Here is a 26,611-nt window from a genome sequence, read left to right as displayed (position 1 = left end):
CTATCTAAGACACTTTGTCTCCGCTTGTTAGGACGATTGGTCTACTCTCTTGCTACCCTTCCTCTTGCTGCACTTGCTGACCTCCTACCTGTCCACCACTAGAAGATTGCCTGCCATTCCTGTACATCGACCTTGGCTGCCACCGCGGACAAGTCACGCCTGTGGAATGACCTGGTGGTACCACGCCACAGCAGGACCATCCTGCTTTGCGGTGGGCTCTGGTGAAGACTGGGTGCCACTTAGACTTTGGTCCCAGGTGTTGGCTTATGTCATCGTCCTCGATGGTGCAGAGGATCCACTACCTCCAATCCTGACCTCCCTTCTGAAACCTGTCATCCTGAATCGCTTCTCCGGCCAAGTACCACCTCCAGTTCTCGAGGCGGATTCCACAGATATCTATGAGGTAAAATAGGTACTGAATATGAAGTCGGTCAGAGGGAAGCAGTTCTTTCTTTTCGACTGGAATAGGTTCGAGGTCTTGGGAGTCCTAGGACAACATTCTGGACTGTGGTTTTCAGAGGTTTCTTCAGTCCAAGAAGAGGGGAAAGCCGAAGAGGGGGGTGTACTGTCACTGGTGCTCCCGCAACCCATGTCGCTAGCACACCCGTGTGTTTCCCTGTGCCTCTGGAGCCTGGCTGTAGCTGCGCTTACATTCCCTCGCTCCAGCGGCGGTCCCCTCACTCTGGCATGCGAATCCCAGCTTCCTCGGGCACGCACTTGTCGGCTCTGTAAGATTTAAAGGGCCAGTGTGCCGATGATTGGCGCTGCATGTCCGCCTACACTGATAAATTGCTGGCCCCTCCTTGTGTGATGTGCCGGATCTCTGAGCCTCGTGCCTTAGAAAAAGCTTCCCAGTCGTTTGTTCCTGTGCTATAGTGATTTCCTGTGCCGTCTGTCTTGACCAGGACTATGTCTCTGCCTTACAATTCTATACCTCGCCTTGGTCATCACAGGAAGTCCCGCTGCAGGAAGTCCAACGCCTTTTGCACCCACCTCTGGTGAAAACCGGGTGTCACTTAGACTCCGCTCCCAGGTGTTGGCTTACGTCATTGCTCGTGGTGGTTCAATGGGTCCACTACCCCTGATCCTGACACTTTGTAGAAGTCAACTGCCACCTAATTCTTCTAAGTCTAGAGCATTTTTAAGAGATACTTGAGCTATCAGATCTTTCCTGCTCTCCTTTACACATCAAATAGAACATTAAAGTTAGTATAAATAACCATCCATTGTTAACCAAAGCAATAGATGTCACCAGTTGTAATAGAACATCCTTTTAGGTCAGATCAATTCATACAGAAATTAAAATAATATAAGATATATACGGCTACAACACTTACAGCTTTCCTGATACAGATGTGTAGTTGTGGGAAGAAGAGGCAGATACAGAAATGTGACAATCGTGGGTCCCTCTTTCCCTGTAAGCCCAGTTGCATCAACTACAAACGCAAACAGTAAGCGCTTGGATGTCTTTGGCAAGTACCACCAACAACTTCTATGGAAGTGGTTATTATGGAGGGAGTGTGCACAGAAAAATGATTGCATAGCCTCTCCATCCACTGGAAGCCAGCAGGACAAGGGATGTCTGAGGAAGCCATGAGTACTGCTGCTTTTGGCACATGTGACCCACGGTTCAGGTCGGCTTTACAGAAGCTTTATGGGGTAAACCCCTTTACTTTAGTTCTGGTGTTGTAACTTCTACCTTCTGTATCTATGCAGTTTATACAAAAATGTTGTATTTATGTAGTGCTAAAGGGGCTGTATTTGTCTTTCAATTAATTCATTTAGATCAATAACTAAAGGTAGGTATATTAAAAACAATTTTATCCATGGTTAGTAAAATGTTTATATTAAATTCTATAGACTATAAAGTTGAAAAATGTAAATAAAACTGATTTTAGATACAGAAAGTTTGATTTAAATATTAAATTAATATAAATTGTATTTTAAATTTTGTAAGTGTTTATTAGAGTAGGTATGTTTTTGCACATATGAGATGTCTCCACAACAGACTTCCCACATGCAAAGTAGGGAGCCTGTTGTTAAAAATTTCTATCCCATCCCTGGCACAACCCAAATAGTATTGGTGGTGAACCTATGGCATTGGTGTCAGAGGTGGCACTCAGAGCACCCTTTGTGGACATCAGGCTGTCACCCCAGCACAGAGTTTGCAGTCTCATCATTGGAAGTCCTGCTCTGGACCCTATGATTCTTCGTGTTCAGGGTTCCCTGGAGAGAAACTACAATGATAATGCAAATTTCTCTATCTTCTTTCTACTGTATTGGTGTCTTCAGGGTGCCGATACAATTGAAAGCTGTGATAGCAATAAGCTACTGTTTAAATTGTCATGTTGGCACTTTGCGCCATATAAGTGGGCTTTAGTTGTATTTTGGCCACTCTTCCTCTAAAAGGTTTACCATTATTAGCCTGTGGATATCACGTACACTGCCTTTACACTGTCACTTTATGTACGCAGATACACTTATGTTATTTGTGTTAAAAACTGAATACAACTATTGAAACGTACAAGGTTCCCCATCACTGCAATACAGTATGTATTATGGGACCTACATTAGTCTCACTAATCAACAAATTCCTTTACTACAACATCTAGTTATCCATAATTTCTGATAATTTGTTGCTTGTCTGTTGCACTGAGCTGCTCTGCAATAAGAACATGTACATAACTGCATATTTTACAATTTATTGAGTAAGATGCAGGTATATTAGGAGATCAGGAGATCCATTATGTCTGTGCTTCCTATTTACAAGTACAACTAATAGGAACCGACAGCGTGATGGGCCTGAAATGCTGGAACCGGTTACCCCAGCACGGCCCTCGGCCCCCGGGCAGCCTGGCGGGAACACGAGCAGTGACCACAGCGTCCTTGTCGCCTAGCAACCACAGCGAACTGTCACCAGCCGCAGAAGCCCCGCCTCCCTGCACAATAACGACTCTTCTCGTTTGTCCTCTCTGAGCTTTACACCAATCAGCGCAGTGGTTGTAGGGAGGTGACCCGGCTGAGGCGGTAGAGCGGGGGAGGAGGCGGGCGGTTGTCGCTCTGGCTGCTGTGCGCTTCTGTTTGAAATAAAGAACATCATGTCGGCCCGGAGGAGTATCGGAGACCCAGAGGTGAGAGCCCAGGCCACACACTCAGCGCTGGCTGTCTGTAGCTGAGGGTGCGGTGCAGTGTGTACTGCTCTTTGGTTTTCTCCATGCAGATTTTATATGGATAACGGTTTCGTGTAGGTGTGATGTCCGCTATGGCTCTCCTGCTGTTGTGTGTCCTGTGGTGGTACTGCAGCAGATTGAGAAGTGTTGGGTGGGCAGTACATTGGTGAGGTGACTGCAGGATAACGGGGTCATAGGTGACACGTTGCATCAGGTGTCTCCAGCATAGCCTATCTCTATACCATGGGGCAGCTCCACAGGCTCCTGCCACTGGGCATCTTGTACAGTGTGATGGTTGTACAACCCGTCAATGCACCCATTATGAAGGGGACACCACAGATGGGCCGGCACCAATAAGGCCCAGTTCACACCTGCTCCAGAGGTTTCCATTACTCTCTCCATTATAGTTTATAAGATACTATGCATTACTTACCTGTTCCCAGTCTAGTGGGTCATAACATACTGTAGATGGTGTTAGTAAAAACGGCACTAGACTAAAACAGACGCAGCAGTGTTACAATGCTAACGTTATCGGAAACCTCCGATAACGCAAGCAAACACTGCCGCGATGTATGCTAGAAAGGCCGGACCACTCTCAATTTTAAATAAATTCTATGGAATCTTTAGGGTTTTTTTAAAAAAATTTTTTATAACTTTTTATAGATTTTTTTTTTTTTTTTTTTAAACTATGTTTCAGACTTCCTAGGGTTTTTTAATTCTAGGGTGTCTGATCCTACCATATACTGCCTACTACACTATGGCAGTATATCAGGGTTTTACACAGGCACACTGTAACAGATGCTGTTAAACTGCACAGCTTTGGGTCTTACAAATTGTTTCACCCCAATGACGTTGGGCAGGATGGCAGTGCCGATGCGCCACCCCCTTTTGACAGCCGTCTGCAATAAAAGGGTTAACACAGCAATAGGAGCCTCCTGTAAATTCTTGGGCTTGTGATCTCCCTGAGAGGCTCAATCATATTGAGGTCAAGAGACTGAGATGACTTCTCCAGAACCATTACCTTGTTCTGCTGTAGACAATGACAGGTTGACTTGGCCATGTCATTGGGTAGAATAAAATAATAACTTTATTATTCTCATAGGGGAAAATATCTCTGTCACAACATGCATTAAAATAAAACCATAAGTATGTACCCTAATACACACATAAACATTTGTCACCATTAAAATCTATCAGTCAGTAGCTCCTAACTTGTTGAATAGGCCAATCACATACGGGATAAAAGAGGATTTAAATCTGTTGGTCCTACATTTCAGTTGTAGGAGCCTGTCACTAAAAGTGCTACGCTGCCTGTTCAAGATAGTGTGCAGGGGGGTTGCAGGGGGTTGGATTTGTTGTTTAAAACAGAGTCCAATTTGGTCAACATTCTTGAACACAAAACTGTCTCCCAATTTTCCAACGGCGCACCCAAAATTGAGCTTTCTTTTCTCACTATCTTTTTCAATCTATTAGTCTGCGGCGCTCACATTGTTGCACCAACAGACCACTGCATAATAGAGTATGCTCGCCTCTACAGACTGATAAAATTCAATCAGCATTCGCCGTTCCACATCAAATGCCCTTAATGATCTGAGGAAGAAGAGTCTACCAGAGACTTTCCTGTTTACTTTATCAGAATTAATGTGCCAGGACAGTTTCTTGTCAAGATACACTCCCAGGTATTTATAGAAGGAGACCTGTTACACCTCAACGTCCCTGATCAGAAGGGATTCATGCTCTCCCTTTGCAGTTTTTGTAAAATCAATCACCATTTCTTTGGTTTTTGTTAGATTTTATTCCAGACCATTTACACCACACCAGGTCACAAATGAATCTACAGGCAACTTATACTCCTTCAGATCTCTTTGTTTTATACACCCAGTATCCGCATATTTTTGCATAAAGCACACGCTGCCGTTCTTCTTAAAATCTGCGATGTAAATGGTAAAAGGAAGCTAATACTGTCCCCTGTGGGGCTCCAACATTATTTACAGCCAGCTTCGATCTAGTAGTACCCATCCGCACCCTTTTTGTGGTCTCGCTGTAAGGTACTTAAAGATGCGCTGTATCGGAGTAGATCCTACCGCCATACTCCTTAGTTTGTCACAAAGACGTTCTGGAATTATTCTATTAAATGCGCTTACAAAATCAAAGAATAGAATCCTACCCGCTGAATCCGGGTTGTCCAAATGGCGGTAGACCCTATAAAGGTGTAAAAATTCCCCCAACCTCGGTTGGTACGCAAATTGCAGTGTGTCAAGATATGGCTGCACCTCTCCCGCCAGGTAATGTAGAATGAAACGCTCAAATACCTTCATTATTATTGGAGTCCGTGCAATTGGTCTAATGGGCACAATGCCCAACGTTTTCCAGAGCGTAGGCACCTGTCCTGAAGTCAGGCTCTTTTTGAAAATGTCACAGAACACTGGACCTAGTTCCCTCGAACACACACATGCAAAATTTTAGCACTTATGCGGTCCGGTTCTGGGGATTTTTTAACATTTAATTTACTTAATTCTTTACACACTTCCTCTTTAGCAATTTGAAAACCTTTCTCCTGTATCTTCTCCCTGGCCTCTCTAACCTCTGTATCTCCGGTATGGGTGGGCCTGCTATATTCGTTACTGTCTCCCTTTTGGCTCTCAACTTCACTGGTGAACCTATTTAAAACATCTGCAGTTTCCTGATCTCCTGCCAGGCTATCGTTCTTTGTCTGTAAGCCAGTAATGAGTTTCATGCCTCTCCGCACATCACACGACTGCTTACCGGCCAATTTTTGATCTAATTTTTCCCTATATCTTTTTTTACATTCCCTTATCTTAACCTTAACCTCCTTTTACTATAACCCTGTACTGATCCTTATCCTTTGAATAAAAATCTTTATATTTCCACCTTAGAAACTCTCTTAACTCTTTTATAACCAATGGCTTTGAATTTGGGTAGACTCTGATATTCTTTACCGGCACTGTAGCTCCTACACAAAAATTAATATATTCCGTCACCATGTCCACCCACACGTTGATGTCCCCCTGCGACTCCGTATGGAACAAATCCCACTCAGTTACTTCAAAACAGGCCTGTAGTTTACATTCTATCTCTTCTGTCCACAAGCTAACGTGTTGAGTGCGAACGGGCAATCTATATCTCACCGGGCAATACTTAGGATGTAGTAACGTTAGATTATGGTCAGATCTTCCTAAAGGTGGTAAAGTTACAGGGCATAAGCATCTCTTACATTTACAAACAGTGGGTTGAATACCTTCTCTCCTCTTGTTGGATTCACAACATATTGGGAAAGCCTGGGTAAAATCTTACTCCCGTCCACATGATTGAAGTTGCCTGTGATAAAAACTAAGCTGTCGAAATACCTATTTTGCATATCACAGACCACACCCTGCAATGCTTCACTGGCAGCTTCCTTAATTGCCGTTGGCGGAATATATGTCACTATCAGTACAGCTACAGTAAATTCCCTTGGTAGGTATATTGGTCTAATTGCTAGTGCCAAAAATTCAATGTCTTTACTACAACACGGGGCGCCTCAAGCCAAGGGTAAAATCTCATTGAAAGAAATTACTTTGTAAATCTCCTGCCGTCCCAACACTGATGTTGTGGTTATTAGGTTTTTAGCAGCTGCTCCTGCGGGGGCCCCATACCGCAGTGGGTGCGCGGCGCGGGGGGCCCCATACCGCAGTGGGTGCGCGGCGCGGGGTAGGAATGATTCCTTGGTCTAACCAGTGGTTCACAAGTGCACCCGATAAGCCCCATATTGTCCCTATTCCTCAGTACAAGGAGGCAGAGCAATTATATAAAGAGACAAAGAGATGTCAGTCAGAATAAAGGGGTCTGATTCACTGGCAGCCTGAGAGAGAAGAGTTACAGCCAGCAGACATGAGTCACAAAAGCTAATTTGCATATCATAAAAATGTTTGTAATTGAGGTACAGAGCCCCTCTGGCAGCTAATTCTAGGTGATATGGGGAGGGCTTGTAACCCTTTATCAGCAGGCATTGTTAGTCAGGGGGGTCAAAATCTGGTGACAGGTCCTCTGTAAGGCCAAAGGACATATATCCCCTTAAGCTGCAGGTAACTGCACGACAGCTGCTTGGTATAGCTTTGTATTCAGTTTTCCGATGCAGATTTTGACCAGAACACCCTCTATTCAGAGCAGTGTGTGACCAAATTAGGTTTCTAAAATAGAACATGTCCTATTATGTCACAGCTTTTCCAATGGTTTTATGTTTATTTTATTATCTGTTTATTTTAACCTTATGACCTTCAAATGCAAAATAAAAACCTCGTTCAGTGCTTTCTGCTTTGTAAATCTGGTTTCCTGGGTTGATTTTTATAAACTATGAATTCTTTTTATTTTAGATTCTTAAGAAAAGAATCCCTCAGAATCCAAATTACCAGCATGTCAGGACAAGGCTTGATACAGGTCAGTGTGTCGTAGTGTTGAGGAAATGTCATTTTAAAGGGAACCTGTCAGGACCATTTTTTAAGATGGGGACGGGTTCCACAAGTGCAAGATTTCCTTGCTGTGGTCAGCGAGATTAGTTTGAGGTGGAGGGAGGCTTGATATGAACAGTGACAAGAACAAGCATTTACCTCATGCGCAGGGATTCGGCTCATTTACTGTCCAGTGATAGATGAAGTTGAATAAGTTTTTATTCTGTTGTCCATTGCATATACCGTATATACTCGAGTATAAACCGACCCAAGTATAAGCAGAGATACCTAATTTTAACACAAAAAACTGGGAAAATCTATTGACTGAAGTATAAGCCAAGGGTGGAAAATGCATTGATCACAGCCTCCCCAGCATATAGCCAGCCCCTGCCCCTTAGTATATAGCCTGCCAGCCCATATCCCCCAGCAGTCGCCTGCCCCCTGGTACATGGCCAGCAGTCGTCTGCCCCACATTAAAAAAAAAACCCTCTGTACTCCTCTTTCTGACGCCCCCTGCAGGTCTTCTATCTTTAGCTTTTGGGCTCTCCCGTGGTCGCGTCACATACATCATTATGTCAGCCGCATGCTGACGTCATAGTGTTATGTGCCGATGGCGGCACGCACACTATGAAGTCGGCAAGGGGTCGACAGAGCCAGAGTTGAAGACAGAAGACCTGCAGAAAGGGGAGTACAGAGGTGTTTTTTTTTTTTTTTTTTACTTGAGTATAAGCCAAGTTGGGGTTTTTCAGCACCTTTTTTATGCTGAAAAGCTTGGCTTATACTCTAGTATATACGGTAATCTCTAGTGTGAATATTGGCACAAACCAGACTTTCTATCAGTAAATGGGGAGAGTTTAGTCTTGTCAATGATCAATATAGAAGTAAATCGTAAGGTACCTGTTTGCAGACTGTTTGTGTCTAGGGAATATTGAGTTTACTTCAGTGTATTTGGGTTAAATTCCCAGGTTAGTAGCATCAATTAATTTGTAGGCCTACTACCAGTAAAGAAAACAAACAAAAAAGCTGATTTCACTCTAGAGGTATCACTGTTGTAATACTATAATATAAATGCCCTTATTAGATGTAGATACTAAATTTGCCTGTAGCAGGTAGATACATGGAGCTTACTTCTAGCGCTGTTTTGCATTGGAACAACAAACAAGTGTTACTCAGGCATTAGGCAGTGGAATGATTTTGGCTTTGTCTGAATTCACTGCTGATGTTTGGAAGCAAATGGTTACTGTTACCAGAGTGTTTCACCAACAGACCATTTAGCCGGGTATGCATGAGTGAAGAATAAAGCTGCTCTTCTCTCTCATTATCTCAGCTCATCTTACAGCTCTGTGTTCTCTATCCAGTGCCTGCAGAGACCGCATTTCTGTTGCGCTCTGTTACGCCTGTAGTGCCTGTATTTCTGTTACGCTCCGAAATGAAACGCTTGTCCTTAACTTGAATATGGACTCAATTTTTTTTTTATGGACATTGCATTCTGACTTTTTACAGCAGTGCAAAACTAGTGGCACTGTCTGACTCAGTATAACACAGTATAACTTTTTATGTTGATGACATTTTCTAATACCCTAGCATATGCATAGAGATGAGTGGACCCATCCAGGACATATTGGTGGCTGAACAGCCAATCCAGCAAATTGACACAACTAGCCATGGCATGTCAATTTTCTGGACTGGTCTAAGGTAAACCTCCTGGTTTTGACTTCTACAGTTGAACCCTGGTGCCAGAAGTAGAACAGGAGAAAGTGCTGAAAGCACAAGGTATATGGCATGGGGTGGGCTCATCGGCTGTCATTATCAAGGTGTCCACAGTATAGCAGGCATGCAGGGTTACGACCACACCGCTCTTAGTTACTAGCATAGTCTGACACAGTAATGACCTCCAGTCCACAGGATTCAGCAGTTATAATGTGGTTATGTGTGTTGGGTAAGAGATTACCATTGCCCATTATAGATACTAATAGAGAAAAGAATAAAGCAGTGTGTTGGGCTGCTACCATAAGCCCAGAACACACGTGTCACAATGACTACAGATAAGAGACTGTGACCTCATAGCATGTAATAATCTGCTGTCTGATCACAACAACTTGTTTTAGGTGAGATTTAGAAGTGCCATGTCTCTCTCTCCAGGTAACAGCATGACCAAGTATATGGAGAAGATAGAAGAGATAAAGAGAAGTAAGTACAATCCTAATTCTATCCTTCTATAGATGGGTAGACTGGTGATGAGAGCACAGCAATCAGTCATCACACAGCTTTCAAGAGAACTCTAGGAAGTGGGAGCTGAGCTATGATTGGTTGCTATGGGCTACATTGACAGTTTCTTTTTTTTAATCACCTAATCGAAGGAAAGGGCATTCGTTTCATAATAGTTGGGGCCCGACACCCCCATTCAGCTCTTTGAAGCAGTCCTATCATGTAATAATATCACATCTATCAGTTACATGCCCATTGGTAGTTCAGTGAATGTGGCTAAGGTGCAGTACCAAGTGCAGCCACTATTCAATGTACAGCGCTTTGCTGGATGGACTATGAAGAAGCCACAGCAGTGTAAATGCTGCAGTTTCTTCTTGCATCTGACTAGTGGGGAATGCTGTTGTCTGACTTACCAGATATGACTTGGAAAGGTGATCAATAAAAAAAAAAATAAAAACCTAGAAGTTATTTGGTTTCTGGTATCTGACATGATGCCTGATGGCATCAGTTCTGTATGAAATCATGTAATAAGATGACTTCTGTTGATTCCTTGGAGTGATTAACCCTGACATTACAATATCTGTGTAGATTGTCTCCACTTTCCCGCTGCCACATTCTCCACTGTCCTACCAGGAGCAGTCGCACAAATACGCTTTTGTTGCATTGAATTCCCTCGATGCTCATCAGATTTCTTTTTATTTTTCTTCTCTTGTTGAGAAGAGTCTGGGGCACACACAAATCTCTGTCTATTCCATGCGCTGTATAATATACACCTTCAGTGTTCACTAGAATAGTTACTTTTGTGCCCCCTGGTAAGGGTACCTCCTATCCATGTGAAATCAAACCCAAGTTACAGTAATTCTGTCTTATGAGAACAACTGAGAGAATATGATGTCTAAAAGCCAGCACAATGGTCAGGACTGTCCCTGGGCATGGCATAATGAGAGAATGTAGGACCAGATGGACCATTCCTGACAGCTTTGCAGACCTGTGGAGTCGGCTCCTAGTCTTTGGACCAGAACCTACACAGTAGGGTATTTAAGGCCTCATCAATAATGTCCCAGGGTTCTGATGAAGCGTCTGGCCAGACAGAACCAGGTAATGGATTTCTGCTACTTACCTGGGATGTTGGTGTGTAGATTTGTCCCAAGGCTTGGTCCTACACAGTCCTGTCTTTACAGAATGCAAGTGCTATAAACTGTACCTTGTCAGATGTGCATGTCTGTGTCTGTCCAGCTTCCTTCCATTGTTTTACAGGGAAACAAACTTCTCCTTATTGGTTGCAGATGTTGAAATCTGTGGGCAAAATCCATATATTAAAATTCATGTGTAAATCATATCAATACAAGGCTGAAAGTTTGTTGTTTATGTGGTTTTCAATTATTCTCCCTTTTTATCGTTTCACATTCTTTTGACGTCTGCTGCCTTAAAAGACTAAATATTGTATGTTTATTTATGTTACTTTGCATCAAAATTATTTGACCACAGCCACTATCACAAGTCCTACATGGTTATTACATTGTCTAATTAACCCAGTGCTGCATAATTTTCGTAGTTGCACATGAAGCTCGGATATGAAGAGATTAATATATTACTGACAATGATGATGTTTAATTGATGCAGCTTTATGCATAAAAAAGGCAGATTCAAATTCGGCACAATATATATCTTAATGGCTCTTGCTTGATAGAAGCTGCATGTGTGTTTTCTGTGAGCTGTTGTCTCCTCCCTGTATTTCACCATTATGGATACAAATCTTAGTGGGATATTTAGTATTATGTAACTTTAATAGTGAGGCTATCCGCTTACTAGCGAGCCTGCCTTTTTACCACTAAGAAAGTCTTTATTTATCAAGTCACACTCGATTAATAATTTGGCCTTCTAGGTGAGCTACATCACAATCACAATGCGTTTTCGTTGCACTCCCCACCTTCAAAAATCCTTAATTTTTTTTCTTCGTTTTGGTTTTTTCGTTCATACTTTGGCATGCGTGGTGTAACTTTTTGCTGGACAAGCTGGCATATTTTGATAAATTGGGATGTGGGGAGTTCTAACATGTTTATGATTGTGTTAATTTGTTTATTTTTCTTTCTGATCTATGGAAAGTGGGGTGAAACAAAAAGATATATTTTTTTATATTTTATTTCTAGACCCCCCCCCCCAAAGCACAGTGACTGTGTTAATCTTCTTATTTGTTATCCATGACCTCCATTGTTACTCCAATTTTACTGCTGAGGCGATTCACAGGCTGCAGATTCCCATGGTGTGCTGAAACTTTCTGTGCTGCAGTGAGATTTCATAAGGCAAAGGGAAGGGGGAATGCTGAGCAGAGGGGGAAGGAGAGACATTGTAACAGTCTGTGAATCTGCAGCATGGAGGGGCTTTGGTAATGCCTTTTAGTAGCCCTTCAGGCTCATTAGCATATAGTTATAAGTTGATTTTAGAAGGAAGGAGGCCATAGTTAACAAATATAAAAAAATTACCACAGTCACAGAGCCTGTATCTATGAGTAAGTTTCCCTGATATATCATAATGGATTTTGATGATGGTAGATTTGAGTCCTTGCCTCTGTTATTTAAGCAGCTAGTGTAAATTAGCTTCTTACCTGTACACCAGTACAGGTGTTCCACTGAAAAATTATTTGTAAAATGTCTCCTCAAGCTGCATAAAATTTTCAATAACCCAGCCCCTCCCTTACTATCCCCTCAATATACACTTACTGCTCCATCGGTGAGGTCCCCACCTCAGGGGCTTGTCAATGACTGTTACGGTGGAGTACAGGGGGATCCTTGAGTATGGGCTCCATGAATATTAAATAGATATCCAAGTCAAGAAGAAGCTCAACCTATAGTCTTCACTACCACTATCTGTGCCGGGGAGAATAAATCTAATCAAGATGGTTGTCCAGCCATGTCCTACAACATGTTTTAGTGCCAATACCACACACCTTTTTGACATACTAGACTCTCTATCACTTCTTTCATTTGGGGTTCCTCACTTTCCCAGCTGAAGCTAGTAAAACTACAGTGCCCCAAAGAGCTAGCAGGAATGGTGATGCATGACTAAAATATCTAGGGAAATAGCTATCACCCCTACCCTCTACTTTCCCAGAATCCCTCCTGGAAGATTCTGCAGGTTTACTCCTCCTACAGGGGCAGACTACTGCCCATACACATGACACCCTGGAGGTAGTGGCGAGCAGCGAGACTGGTGGCCTGGGCCGTAGCTATTATAGCCGAGACCCCACTATGGGAAAATCCTGACACACCTAGCCCAGCTACAGGATACTCAAATCTGCAAGACGGTTGGTATGTGTGTCTTAATTGATCTGTACGAAGATAATGTCCTTTGAACAACTCGGGGTTAGACATCATATGCCTCATAACCAATTCTATAGCTATCTCCAATTGCGACCTCACTTCACAATTTCCTGAACCCACACCTCCCCATATCAGATTAACCACTCATTGGTTTCATCTGCTCCTAGGGCCCAGAGGCACTGGTCTCCATAATCTACTCCCAGCTAATATGAACTAAGGCAGAGGCAACCCCACTCCCTGCAGTTGCTATGTGGGGGGAACCGATGCCTACCCTAGACGATGACCTTCTATGTTCATACCTGCAGGTGCCACTGGCTGTGAATAACAAAATGATTCAGTTTCAATGTTCATCTTCATACAACAAAGCTACCTCAGTCCACTGCGGTTATTTAAGATGTACCATATCCCTTCCCCTGAATGTCATAGGTGCCATCATTTCCCTGCTGCATATTGGCATATGCTATAAGAATGTCCCGTGTTGCATCCATACAGGTCAGAGGTAGCTGACTTACTCTCCTTTGCGACCGGAGGGGGTGCCTCTTTACACTATTAGATGAGGAAATATGGCCCAAATATGTTAAGACCTTCTTAACGTCCACCCTCTCCTTGGCCAGAAAGACCATAGTCCTTGGATGGACCCATGTAGAAGGGCCTTGTTAACAACATAATACCATACGAAAAAGTGGTGTATAAGAATAGGAAGCGCCCAGAAAAGTTCTGTAAGATTTGGGACTGGTAGTGTACATCTGATCTAACCGCCTATGCCTCGAACAACCTGACCAATGCCATTTGGGCCTTTTTTGTTTTGTTTTTTCACTACTGTATTTGTTTGGTTTCTGGTTTACATTCTGTACATGTTGCAATATTTTTACAATATCTCATGCTCAGTAGAATGCATGCATACTGTGTGGGCCCGCTTCATCTGATATATTGAGCTGATGACTAATGGTACACTACCAGATGCTCAATACTGTATTCTCACTGTTTGTATGCTATTGCTACAATAAAATGAGTTATAAACCATAGACGGCCAAGACATTTTAACTCTATATGCCATCAAAATAAATGTAATCCCTTGCTTAATTCTCCAGTAACTAACACCAGTTTCTACAGATCATCAGTAACTATTTTATTACTTGTCAGGAAAATGTAAAGGTTTTCTATTTCTTCCACAGATTACAGGTATAAAAAAGATGAACTTTTCAAACGGATTAAGGTTACTACCTTTGCCCAACTGGTGAGTGAACTTATTTATCATATACACATTGGGGGTAAAACTGTTGTAGCTGTCCATGGCAATCAATCAGAGCTCAGCTTTAATTCTATAAACAGCTGAGAGAAAATTTAAAGATGATCTCTGAAGTTGCCCTGGTTAACTTGAACAGTTTGGCTCTCAGACACTTCTGAACAATCTCCCCCACATTCTGTACTGAATTCCCTACTTAATGTCTAAACTAACTGGCAGTGTCCATACATCCACATGTGAATGTGAGTTACTACACGATGCATTGCACTGATCGGCTGCTCCAACAGTGTAAAGCAGAAGCAATTGTGGGTGTCCATTGCTAGAGCGGCAGGTTGAGCATGTACCCAGCCAGAACTATGCAAATATCTTTTTCAGTACAGGATAAGGATAACATAGCCTCTTAGCTACCTTATAACGCAGCCCCCTTACCATCAACATGCCTTGGAGACTTACAGCCATTGATGCTTTACTATGGAATTAAGGGAAATATGTTTTCCAGGATAGGATAAGGAAATTAATACAGGCGTTACCCTACTTAAGAACACCCGACTTACAGATGACCTCTAGTTACAAACGGACCTTGGGATATTGGTAATTTACTGTACTTTAGTCTTGGGCTACAATAAAAAACTATAACAATTATCAAAGGTGTCTGCAATGAAGCTTTATTGTTAATCCTGGTTCTTATGAGAATCCAACATTTTTAAAATCACAGAGACCAAAAAGAATTTGGCTGGGGTTACAATTACAAAATATACAGTTCCGACTTACATACAAATGCAACTTAAGAACAAACCTAAATAACCTATCCTGTACATAGCCCGGGGACTGCCTGTACTCTGATATATCTCCCTAGGTACATGCCACAGATAAAACATCGTCTGCTATCCTTTATATAGTTAAAGGAAACCTACCATTTCAAATGGTAGGTTTAAGCTGTAAACACCGAGCACCAGCTCAGGGTGAGCTGGTGCCGGTGCTTAGTTTCGTTAGTGTTAAAACCGCGGTATCGCGGTTTTAACACTTTTTAAACTTTATAGCAGAAGCCGCTTCGGCGCTGCGCGCGACCGTGCGCGCGCAACGCCTGCGGCATTTCCTATGTAGGCGCGCATGATCGTGCGCACGCAGCGCCGAAGCAGTTTATGCTATAAAGTTTAAAAAGTGTTAAAACCGCGATACCGCGGTTTTAACACTAACGAAACTAAGCACCGGCACCAGCTCACCCTGAGCTGGTGCTCGGTGTTTACAGCTTAAACCTACCATTTGAAATGGTAGGTTTCCTTTAAGTCGCATTTTTGTATCAAGTGACACAGACCTTAGTAGGTGTTAAAGGATAACCAGAAGAAGACAACCGTATTTTAACTAAATTTATATGTTGTTTTTATGTAACAAATAAACTGACTTCGGTATATTACAAATGAATGTGTTTGGAGATTATGTAACTAATCTCAATAAGTTGGCACTGCATGTTCCATGGTTTAGCAGGTTATTTGTTGTGTAAGGATTTGTGTATTCTTTTTAGGTACTTCAAGTGGCATCTGTTTCGGATGAGACTGAAGCAGCTGACCTTACGAGCGAGGAGCTATTGAGACTGGAAGGTAATGAATATTTCAGAGGTTTGAGTATTAAATATCCGTCACCTGATCCGTCACCTTAATAACGTACTGACAAATGTCAAGAATGCGCTGCAAACCATTGTTCCCTCAATTGTATCTCAATTTCCTTTAGTAATTATTCCGGCTTACTGTGAATTTTTTATTATAGCAATGTTACAGCGGCCTGCATCCTTGTTGTGACCCAGGCACCCTTGCTGCCGGTGTGATGGAGCCTAGGTCATATAGAGGAGTGGACCCTGGCATCTCTAAGCACCGATGGAGTGCAGATAGGTGGCCACAGCAAAAGAGAAAGAATACTCCCCTATCTCATGTGCTGTGGCTACCTATCTAATAGGTTTTTTATCTGCATATGGCCCCCATCTACTGTATCCAAGGACAACAATCTCATTTCTAAGGGACCATATGACTACATTTATGGGAAATTATTTTTACACGGGTATTTATTTATTTTTTTAAACATCCAATTCAATAAATATTTATATGACAGATAAATTAAATCAAATATCAATGCCCAGATGAGAATACTCACAGACCCAATTGCAATAAATACTTCTGACATCTTCATATGCTAAACTTACAATCCAGTGAGCTTGTGTCTTTGTTTGGAGGTTTGAAGTTTCCATTCATAGTTGTCCAAATGTTGCAAATATGTATTGTGTAAGAGTCCAGTGTAAAAATTATTGCAGCCAGAAAGAATGGAGCAGCGTCCATTCAGATGTCAGCTCTCACCAATTCTGACCTCTGGATGTTGAGCTATATGAAAATAACCTTCACATCTGAAATGCAACTTTGCTTTGTAGCTGCCCTGTTTTAAATGTTTTTTTTTTTTTGTTTTGTTTAAGAGAGCAATTCTGTTATGTCAGAGGTGGAAGCAGAACTTGTGACAAACCGAAGTAATGGAAAAGGTAGTCCGTACAACATCCCTTTGAGTCCAGTCCAATTAATTGACACTATAGGAGGAGGAGAAGAAATAAGTTCTGCACGCTCTACATTGCAAAGGTGAGGATGGATTGCACAGTTGTCTGTGTTCCTTTTAACCCCTTAAGGATCCAGGGTATTTTTGCTCATTTCTCGCTCTCTATCTTCAAAAATCCATAACTTTTTCATTTTTCAGTGTACAGAGCTGTGTGAGGGCTTATTTTGTGCGTAACAAATTTTATTTTCCCGTGATGTTATTTATTATTCCCTGCCATGTAGTGGGAAGCCGTAAAAAAAATTCCAAATGTGGAAAAATTAAAGAAACGAGTGTGCGTCACGTTCTTGTGGGCTCAGTTTTTACGACTTTCACTCTGCGCTCCAAATAACACCTCAGCTTTATTCTTTGGTTCGGTGTGATCGCGGTGATACCAAACTTATACAGGTTTTTTTGCGTTTTAATACATTATCAAAAATTAAACGAATGTGTACAAAAAAGAAAAAAAAACATTTTGCCATCTTCTGACGCTAATAACTTTTTCATGCTTTGGTGTACGGAGCTGTGTGAGGTGTCATTTTTTCGGAAATGAGCCAACGTTTTCATTGCTATGATTTTGAGGACTGTACGACATTTTGATAATTTTTTATTACATTTTTTTTATGTCATGTAAAAAGGTGTAAAAGTCGCGTTTCTGACATTTGGTCGCCATTTGCCGTTTCGGAGGTCACCGCCGCCAATAACCGTTTTTATATTTTGATAGATCGGGCATTTTGGGATGCGGCGAGACCTAATGTGTCTGTTATTTTTACTATTTATTATATTTCAGTTCTAGGAAAAGGGGGGTGATTTGAACTTTTTAATATTTTATTTTATTTTTTTTACATTTTTTTTTTTTCTTTCTTTTTTTCCTTCGCTATTTTTTAGAGCATCTAGGGTACATTAACCCTAGATGGTCTGATCGTTTCTACCATATACTACAATACAACTGTATTGCAGTATATAGCATTTTTGCACACTATACATTACAATGAGCCAATGGATATGCAGAAGCCATGTAGCCTCGGGTCAAACGAAGACCCAAGGCTAACATGGCAACCGACCGCCATGCACTGCCATGCTTCCAGCGCTGCCGGCGGCAAAAAAAAGGTTAACACCCGCGATCGGTGCAAGAACCGACCGTGGGTGTTATATGAAGAGGACTCGTGAGCCCTCTTCATACAACTTTCACAGCTTCGTGGCGGATATATCCGCCACGGAACGTGAAGGGGTTAAATTGGGTTTCCTACATATGTAAGTATTGACAAGAACATGCTGCACTTTCACAAAGAACATTTGGTTAAATTACCTTTCAGTTTCCCTACATTATAAAAAGTTGCAGAATTTTCCAACATAAGGGGGATATTTATCAGGGCTTTTGTACCACGTCAGTGCCTTAGAAGCCCTGAAATAATCGCAAATGCTAGCTTATAGCACTTGTGATTATATTCCCCAAACTGCCACCTTCACACCAGAGGGATGTGAAGGGGGGGGTCCACAAGTGCTGATGTATGATAAATAACCCCCATAGTTTCTGTATCTGGGTTGGGTTTTTTCATAATGTCTTTTTACAACTTTTCATTATTGTACAGTGTCATCAGTGGAGTGGGAGAATTAGACCTGGAAAACGATCCAAAGAAAACAAGCAAAAAAGAGCCTCTTTCTAGCCCAAGATCCTTGGAAAAGCCATACCTAGATTGTCCATTCCTTCTGCTTGATGTCCGTGACCGAGATTGTTACGACCAGTGCCATGTTATTGGAGGTTAGAATGCGACTCCCGAGTTACCTTAAATAATTGTATATGTTTTTTTTCTCCAAGTCCAAAATAGATCTAAATTAAAAAATAGGCTAAAATAGGGGTTAATTGATTAACTACTGCTCCTTTTCTGCTGCAGCTCACATCCCTGATCATTGTCCTGAAGGGCATGTCAACGGTCAAACACCGATTATTTTTTTTTAATATATATTTATTTTTTTCCCCCATGTGTTTTTTTTTTTTTTATTTTCTACAGACCTGTGGTTTGCTAAAAATTTTTAGAGCCTGTCCCATTTTTTCATTGTGGCAGATCATTGAGTTCAATTGAAGTTTATGGCTCTGCAAAAAAAAAAAAAATAAACTGACCAGCAGTCAGTTACTGATGATGCTGGGGATGCCTTGTAAGAAATGTATAATTCTTTTTATTTTATTTTTTGATACTATATGTACGTAAAAAAAACAAAAGGATGCGGGTACGAAACAGATCAGTTTTTAACGGATATGCAAAAGGAAGGCCTGTGTGAATAAGTCTTGTTGCTGATGATCCCGTCACGTGACCCTCAATCCAACAGCAATAATCGGGCTGTGAGCTGCAGAGTTGCAAAAGCAGCAGCATTTTAACATAAGTTTCTGTTCGGCTGAGGTAGAGAAAAGTCTAATGTGTATTAATGTGCATAAAACTTTTCAAAGCATAAAATTGACAGTGCAAGCTTCTATACTTGCACAAGTGTTATTGTGATGTCGGGGAGACGCATTTACAACAATAAAGATGTTTTTACAGTAGATTTGACCACACTTGGCAAGGCAGATATTGGTGTAATACAGTGGGTCTCCTAGTATTATTTTTCACTTTATGACATCATTAGAAAACTGAATTATTAGAATCTGAATATGGAAATTTGGACAATTTTATAAAACTCCTTTCTTAGGCCTCTGACATGGCGTGATAAGCATTTATTTGTGGCAGCCCTTTGGGAGACCCTGGCTGCCCTAAAAACTATTGCCACCATTTCAGTGATTCAATGTCCCATTCAACGTTGACGGCTGCATCTAAGGGGCTATCAGTAGCCTTTGGGGAGTGTCTGACTGCTGGGCTCCTTTGGCGATTCCAAGGGCAGAAGTTATGCTCCTATATTATTACCTGGACATAATTATACTTCCTTACATGCTGCTGTGATCCGTGTGGCCATTAGCAGTGATTGTGCTGGCACAACTTCTCTGAACCTGTGTTCACCCTGATGTAACTGTACTTTATGTCCAGGTAAATTATCTGAAAAACTGGACATAACGTTTCATCAAACCATGGTAAATGATGAAAGATTTAATAGGTCTCATAGCTTGGAGATGGCCATCCCCAAACATTTCTAATAAATTATCCATGTGCCTTCATACTGCATGTTCCACCCATTTATAAAGATCTCAATATGCTGTGAATATTCTGTTAAATGATCATACTGTGATCTGCTGTGCACGATACCTAATGTAATATACTTATTTTTCTTTGCCTTTGCAGCCTACAGTTATCCTACATCAATGCTTTCCCGAACAATGAATCCATTTACACCAGAAATCCTAAATTACGTATCCTTTTGTGTCATTCTATACGTCGAATATGGCGATTCAGCTTCTCTAAAATGTGCCAAATTCTGACATAGTTAGTCTCTTAAAAAGGGGCACGAGGGGTCCGATGGGGTCCCACGTACATCCGTCGGACCCTTCGTTGCTCCGTCAGACTAATGGAGCAAACAGCCCTGCGTGACCATTCTGCTCCATTAATCTATAGGTAGCGGATAGAGATTGCCGAGCGTGGTGCTTGGCAATTTCCGTCAGTGCAATAGAGGATAGGGTCTACCCCTTTAACACTTTGGCAGTGGCTAGTGGTTTTTAGTAGGAATAGACGTTCACCAAGGAATAATCCTCAGAGTTGTTTAGATGTACATGCAATTACTCTTCAACAAAACTTAAAATGAATGCATGCAAATTACAAAAATGATCTGGAACAACGCGTTTCGCGCTTGTACCAAGCTTTATATCTAATACAATGCTATTACACTTAGGAGCGCCTCTTCTCTCTGTTTATGCACTTAGAGGATGGAGAGAGATTGTGGCATAAAGCATACCTAGATCTTAAAGCCTGGATACCTACTACACAACAAATGGAGCTGCCTACTTCCTGCTATGTCTTGTTTGGTTTGTAGAAAAACCCCAATCACCACTGCTCTCAATTAATTGTAGGGAAGTCATGCAAACTCCACGATCACCTATTAATGACCTTCCCTGTAAATAGGTAATTACTTGTTTTGGTCTAGAGAAAACCTTTTTCTCAAGCTCCTTCCATTCGCAAGCAATCAGTGCCATTGGTTTTGGAACCCAATACTTTCTGCTGTCCTGGAATGGGGCAGGCAGCCTGACAGTAGAGAGCCTAATGGGCATTTTGGGTGCCAAAGAGTTGGAGCGTGTGAAAAGTCCTATTTATATAAAATTATTCCAATTTATCTACTATTTACCTTTTTCTACTTAACAATTGTGTGAAGAAAAATGCCCATGGTAAAATTATTATCCTGTATGATGAAGATGAGAGGATAGCCAGCCAAGCCGCAACAACAATGTGCGAGAGAGGATTTGAGAATTTATTTATGCTTTCTGGAGGTAAGAAAATCATTAATTTACAATGAAAGGGGTTGTCCCTAGCATACAACTGTAACACATGTACCCGGGGTATTTACCACCAGATTACTGGCTGCTCGTTCTGTCTAGGGGATGGGGGTGCTGTGTTTTTTTTTTTTTTTTTTTTTTACACTTTTTCCAGCATCTTTTTTAACCAAATATTAACCTTGTAAAACAGCCGGAGGTGCTGAGGCTGACGACACCCAAACGCTTCTCTGCATCCCTGGCTTTTAATTTATGCACACGCCCCGCTGCAAGCCTCCTGCTGCTGGCCGGGGAACTAGAAGAGAGCTCACGCCACGGCTCTGATGTCACTGGCCAGATCCTAATCTAGCAGGAGGAGACTTGCAAAGTTTTACAAAGTTAATATTTAGTTATTAAAGATGCCAGAAAAAGTGTAAAAAATCTGTTGTCCCCCCCCCACCTCCTAGATGGAACGGGCAGCCCAATTAGGACACTCTACAACCAGTAATATGGTGCTTGATGTTCTTTAACACCTTCGTGCACCAGGACGAACTATATCATCCTCGTGCTGCAAGAGGTGTATGGAGAGAGAGCTCTCTCCATACACAGCGGGTGTCGGCTGTGTAATAGCCTTAACTCTCCTGCTATTTATAGGTTGGTTTCTTAAATAATAGTTTTAGTTTAAGCATGGTAAGATGTATGGTTGTGCTGGAAGACCCTTGCAAAACTGTTAGCCCCCAAGAAACTGACCTGTCCCTAGAGCAGCTCCTCTGCATTACTTTCTTTAATATCTGTTCTCTTATAACTGTGTGGATCATATGTTCAGAATAGGTTTGACACTAGTGGTTTTTGTTCAGGTTTGAAGGTCATAGCTCAGAAATTCCCAGATGGCCTTACAACTGGCACATTCCCAGTCACCTGCCTGCCCCAACCAACCCAATCCAAATCTGCTCGAAAACGGACCACTCCAAGAGAACCTACCACACCTGCTGGGAACCAGTGGAGATTTTCTAGTGAGGATCTGGAAAAGTTAGAGCAGCACCTAGAAAAACTTCTCATGCCAACGGACACTGCCAGTGAGTATATTTTACCTCTTGTGACTGTGCGCTGAAGCTTTCTTCTTTTTACCAGTGGAAAGGTTTTAGAGATATTCTTATTATTACTACAGTAATTTTTCAGTTTTACTGAATATGTTGCAGTGTTACGTTTATTGTCATTAACTGATTACTGTATATACTGGAGTATAAGCCAAGGCACCTAATTTTAACACAAAAACCCTGCCCACCCAGTATATAGCCTGCAGCCCCGGCTCCCACAGTATATAGCCTTCTTCCCTCCCTGTATACAGCCATAACCCCTGCTGAGGTATACCCAGCCTATAAGGAAAAATGGTGTACTCGCCTTCCGACACCCCTCTGTCAAGTCCTCTTCTATACATTGATGCTCTGGCATCGGCTCCGTGACCCCCGCTGTCCGTTGCATGCACCATGACGTCAGCGCTCACTGACAACATAGTGGGTGCCGATGGCTGACAGTGCAAGGACACGGAGCCGATGCCAGAGCATCAATGTATAGAAGAGGACTTGACGGAGGGGTGTCGGAAGGTGCGAACACTTAAATAACAGTTCTTATGCTTGGGATTTTTCTTGTTTGTCTGGGATTTTTCTTTCAAAATGTCAAAAAAAAAAGGCGCAAAATGCAGAAAAAGTCAGCGCATATTCACCAGAAGGGGTCTGGAGTGACCATGCAACTTTTTAAAAATGTTGCAAGTCCTGAATCTGTCTTTGCACAGTATTGCACTAGCAGCAGTTTTATGTTCACACCAGTATAGTGAAGTGGCGGGAATAGTCCTGTGTGACTTTTGAGCATTGAAAAGTCGCACCCTCTATGCACGTTTTATTGTGACTTTTATAAACCAAAAACCATGATAAATCTCCCCCTTTGTACCCAAAAGTAAACATGTGGTTTTGCAGCTCCCCTGTGCCTTTGTGTGCTGCTCCTTCCATCCTTTGTTCAAGTGTATTGGTTTCTTTCACGACAGATGCTCCCCCTTCTTTGTTACTTACTGGAGAGAGACACTGGTGACGACTTAAAGGGAACCTGACACCAGGGACCTCATTTTCACTAAAGACAGGTTACAGAATCCCATTACACCTGCAGTGAAAATCTGCCTTTCTGCTTTCTCTAAGCATTTGCAGCATTATATAATTATGTGTTTTAACTTTCCGTGCACCCTGACAGAATCCTCTGTGTAGTCCCAGGGGATGAGCTTTGGTTTGGATGCATTTCAAAAAACATGTGACTTGTCTGTGCTGCAGACTGCTCAGCTCTCAGCCCCCACCTTTGTGCTCTTGTACTGATATCAGCTAACCAGCCGTGAGCTCTGTTCCTGTAATTCCCTGGGATTACACACGGTTCAATCAGGATGCAGGTAAATTATAACACACAATTATATTGTAATGCAAGAGCTTAGAGAAAGCAGAAAGGCAGATTTGCAATGCAGGTGTGATGGGCTTCTGCTACCTGTCTTTAGTGAAAATGAGGTTTCTGGTGACCGGTTCTTTTTAATAACTTCAAATTATATTACTGGTGACAGAGTGTTTAGACCAGAGGTAGGGAACCTATGGCTCGGGAGCCAGATATGGCTCTTCTGCTGGCTGCATCTGGCTCACAGACAGATCTTTAATAAATAGTGATGGCTGCTGTGTGTCTCTTAGACTGATCACTGGACACAGGCAGTGATTTCACCGCTGCCTGCTTCCTTTGTACGACCCAGGCGCCATCTTCTAAGCCTGGGTCAAAGAGAAGGGAGCGCTAGTAAGTGAATATTCTTTTTTTTTTGCTGTGACTACCTATCTACTAGGGGGCATGTGCTGTGGCTACCTATCTACTAGGGGAATGTGCCGTGGCTACCTATCAACCTGGAGTATATGCTGGGGTTACTTACCTACTGGGAGTATGTGCTGTGGCTACCTTTCTACTGGGAGTATGTGCTGTGGCTACCTTTCTACTGGGAGTATGTGCTGTGGCTACCTATCTAACGGGAGTATGTGCTGCGGATACCTATATACTGGGGGGTATGTGCTGTGGCTACATATATACTGGAGGGCATGGGCTGTGGCTACCTATCTACTGGGGGAATGTGCTGTGGCTACCTATCAACCTGGAGTATGTGCTAGGGCTACCTTTCTACTGGGAGTATGTGCTGTGGCTACCTTTCTACTCGGAGCATGTGCTGTGGCTACCTATCTAACGGGAGTATGTGCTGCGGATACCTATATACTGGGGGCATGTGCTGTGGCTACCTGTCTACTTGAGGCATGTGCTGTTGCTCCCTATATACTGTGGACATGTGCTATGGCTACCTATCTGCACACACGCTGGTCACCGGGACGGGAGACAGCAAGTGGTGAGTTGAGTGAGCTCGGAAAGGGGCACCGCCACAGAGTGGGGCACAGGTGTGCCTGGGATCCAAGACCTAGATTGCAGGGGCACCTGTGACACTGGGACTACCTATCTACTGGGGGGCATGTGCACATGGTACGGCTCTTCCGGAATAACATTTTAAAATATGAGGCGTTCATGGCCCTCTCGGCCAAAAAGGTTCCTGACCCCTGGTTTAGACGCACAACAAAAAAAGTCTGATTTATTTTCATGTTGCTCCACAAAGTTCAGCTGTTTCCACCTCATCGGACTTGGCAAAGCTGCGGACTGAAATGTGGTTATGGCTGTTTCTTCTCTCTACTTTCAACATATTTAAAACAGGCTAGACCATTTTTTTGGCATAATGTTTCTGGAGTCTAAAACAAAATAAAGTGGTCTAATTCAAGCGGGGGGGGGGGGGGGACGACACTTTAGTCGGCAGTAAAAGTCTGCGCCACATGTAATAACAGCTGCACACCACATAAATATCAGCCAGCAATCCGACACTGAAGCACAATAATTAAGATGGAGGAAGTGCCAGTAATGGTAAATTCACAAACCCAAAATGACACATGGAGTGGTTCCCCTATTATTTTGCACTCATTAACCCAAAATAAAATGTTAAAAATCTTGACATTTGAAAGAAAATCAAATTAAATATTGCATTGAGCTTCAGATCCTATTCTCAGTTATTTATTAACTCCTTTAGTAGTGGTTACAGCCAGCAGTTGTCTTGGCTATGACGTCAACAGGTTTGCACATTGGTGGACAATTCAGGGCTCTGTGGGTAACAGTATTTTTTTATTTTTATTTCATTGAAACTTTTTTTGTTATACATTGTAAAAATTGAAAAACTGGTCCTTATTCTGTAACAAATGTGTCATAATGGATAATGCTTGCAGTGAAGATTTTATCCCCATTCTGTTTCTTGCCATCAGGTCGTCTCAGCAGATTATCCACTGGAAGATCAGAGTCAAAAACCTTCAACTCAAGAAACAGCCAAATCCCGTCATCTGCCAGTTCCATTAGTTCCAGATCTATCCGTAGCCTCAGCCCACAATCCAAGCCATGGAAATAACTGAGCTCTGTAATAAACAACTGTTCTCACCATCCCCTTGGTCTCAGCCCAGTAGAACATCCCTTTATCCATGCTCCAGCAGTATTGATGGGTAGGAGGGGACGTACCAATAGAACACTGTTTACAGGTTATTTAAATCAATGTATAGGAAGAATATTTAATTTATGTAGGTTTTATTTAAATCTAGTTGGTTGCTGTTTTCTTGTAAGTCATATAATAGGTCCCCAAGGCTCCTGAACGTTTCTCTTGTACCTTTCTTTGTACATAACACTACACCATGTACTGTGGCCACATCTCTTTGACTATCTGCCTTTGGCTTGCCTTTTATGGAATTGTAAGGATAGACACAAGCTGCATATGAACTGGGTTTTTATGATTTTATCTAGGATGATGTTTCATATTCATTGTTACCAGAGACTTTTCTTATCCATGCAGATTTCCCAACTTCTGGTTCGGTCATAATTGGGCACTTATTTATTATAAGTGTGCCCTCTGTTTGGCTTTTTAACACACATTGAAATTATTATTGTTTATATTTGGGAGATCTGGCAAGAAAGATTCACAAAGCTGCTAAGTAACCTTCCTGACGTAATATGTAGAGATAGAAAGGAGAAGAAAGAAAACATGGAATACCATAATGGAGCACATGGAAAACGTAAACTGTGGCTCAGAGTATGACAGATCGTTAAAACCATTCTGTTTAAATGCTGGTAGCTGCTGTGAGATTCTTTGCGGAGCCATCAGAATGATGAACTGTGAATCG

At 42.1% G+C, this 26,611-nt stretch overlaps 1 protein-coding gene across 1 annotated transcript; it reads left to right on the top strand.

The window, feature by feature from the left end:
- The first annotated feature begins 2,911 nt into the window (after positions 1-2,911).
- Positions 2,912-25,880, top strand: CEP41 (centrosomal protein 41). Its single transcript, XM_072147495.1, has 11 exons — positions 2,912-3,131; positions 7,544-7,607; positions 9,761-9,808; positions 14,322-14,383; positions 15,915-15,990; positions 16,851-17,007; positions 18,553-18,722; positions 20,230-20,297; positions 21,251-21,365; positions 22,205-22,423; positions 25,709-25,880. The coding sequence occupies exons 1-11, from the start codon at positions 3,099-3,101 to the stop codon at positions 25,846-25,848; spliced, it is 1,152 nt and encodes a 383-aa protein (XP_072003596.1). The 5' UTR covers positions 2,912-3,098; the 3' UTR covers positions 25,849-25,880.
- Positions 25,881-26,611: the final 731 nt, after the last annotated feature.

The sequence above is a fragment of the Engystomops pustulosus genome, chromosome 4 (genome assembly GCF_040894005.1).
Source record: "Engystomops pustulosus chromosome 4, aEngPut4.maternal, whole genome shotgun sequence".
NCBI classification, from domain to species: Eukaryota; Metazoa; Chordata; class Amphibia; order Anura; family Leptodactylidae; genus Engystomops; species Engystomops pustulosus.
Note: the sequence above shows the minus strand (reverse complement) of the source record. Positions and strands in the feature narration are given on the sequence as shown.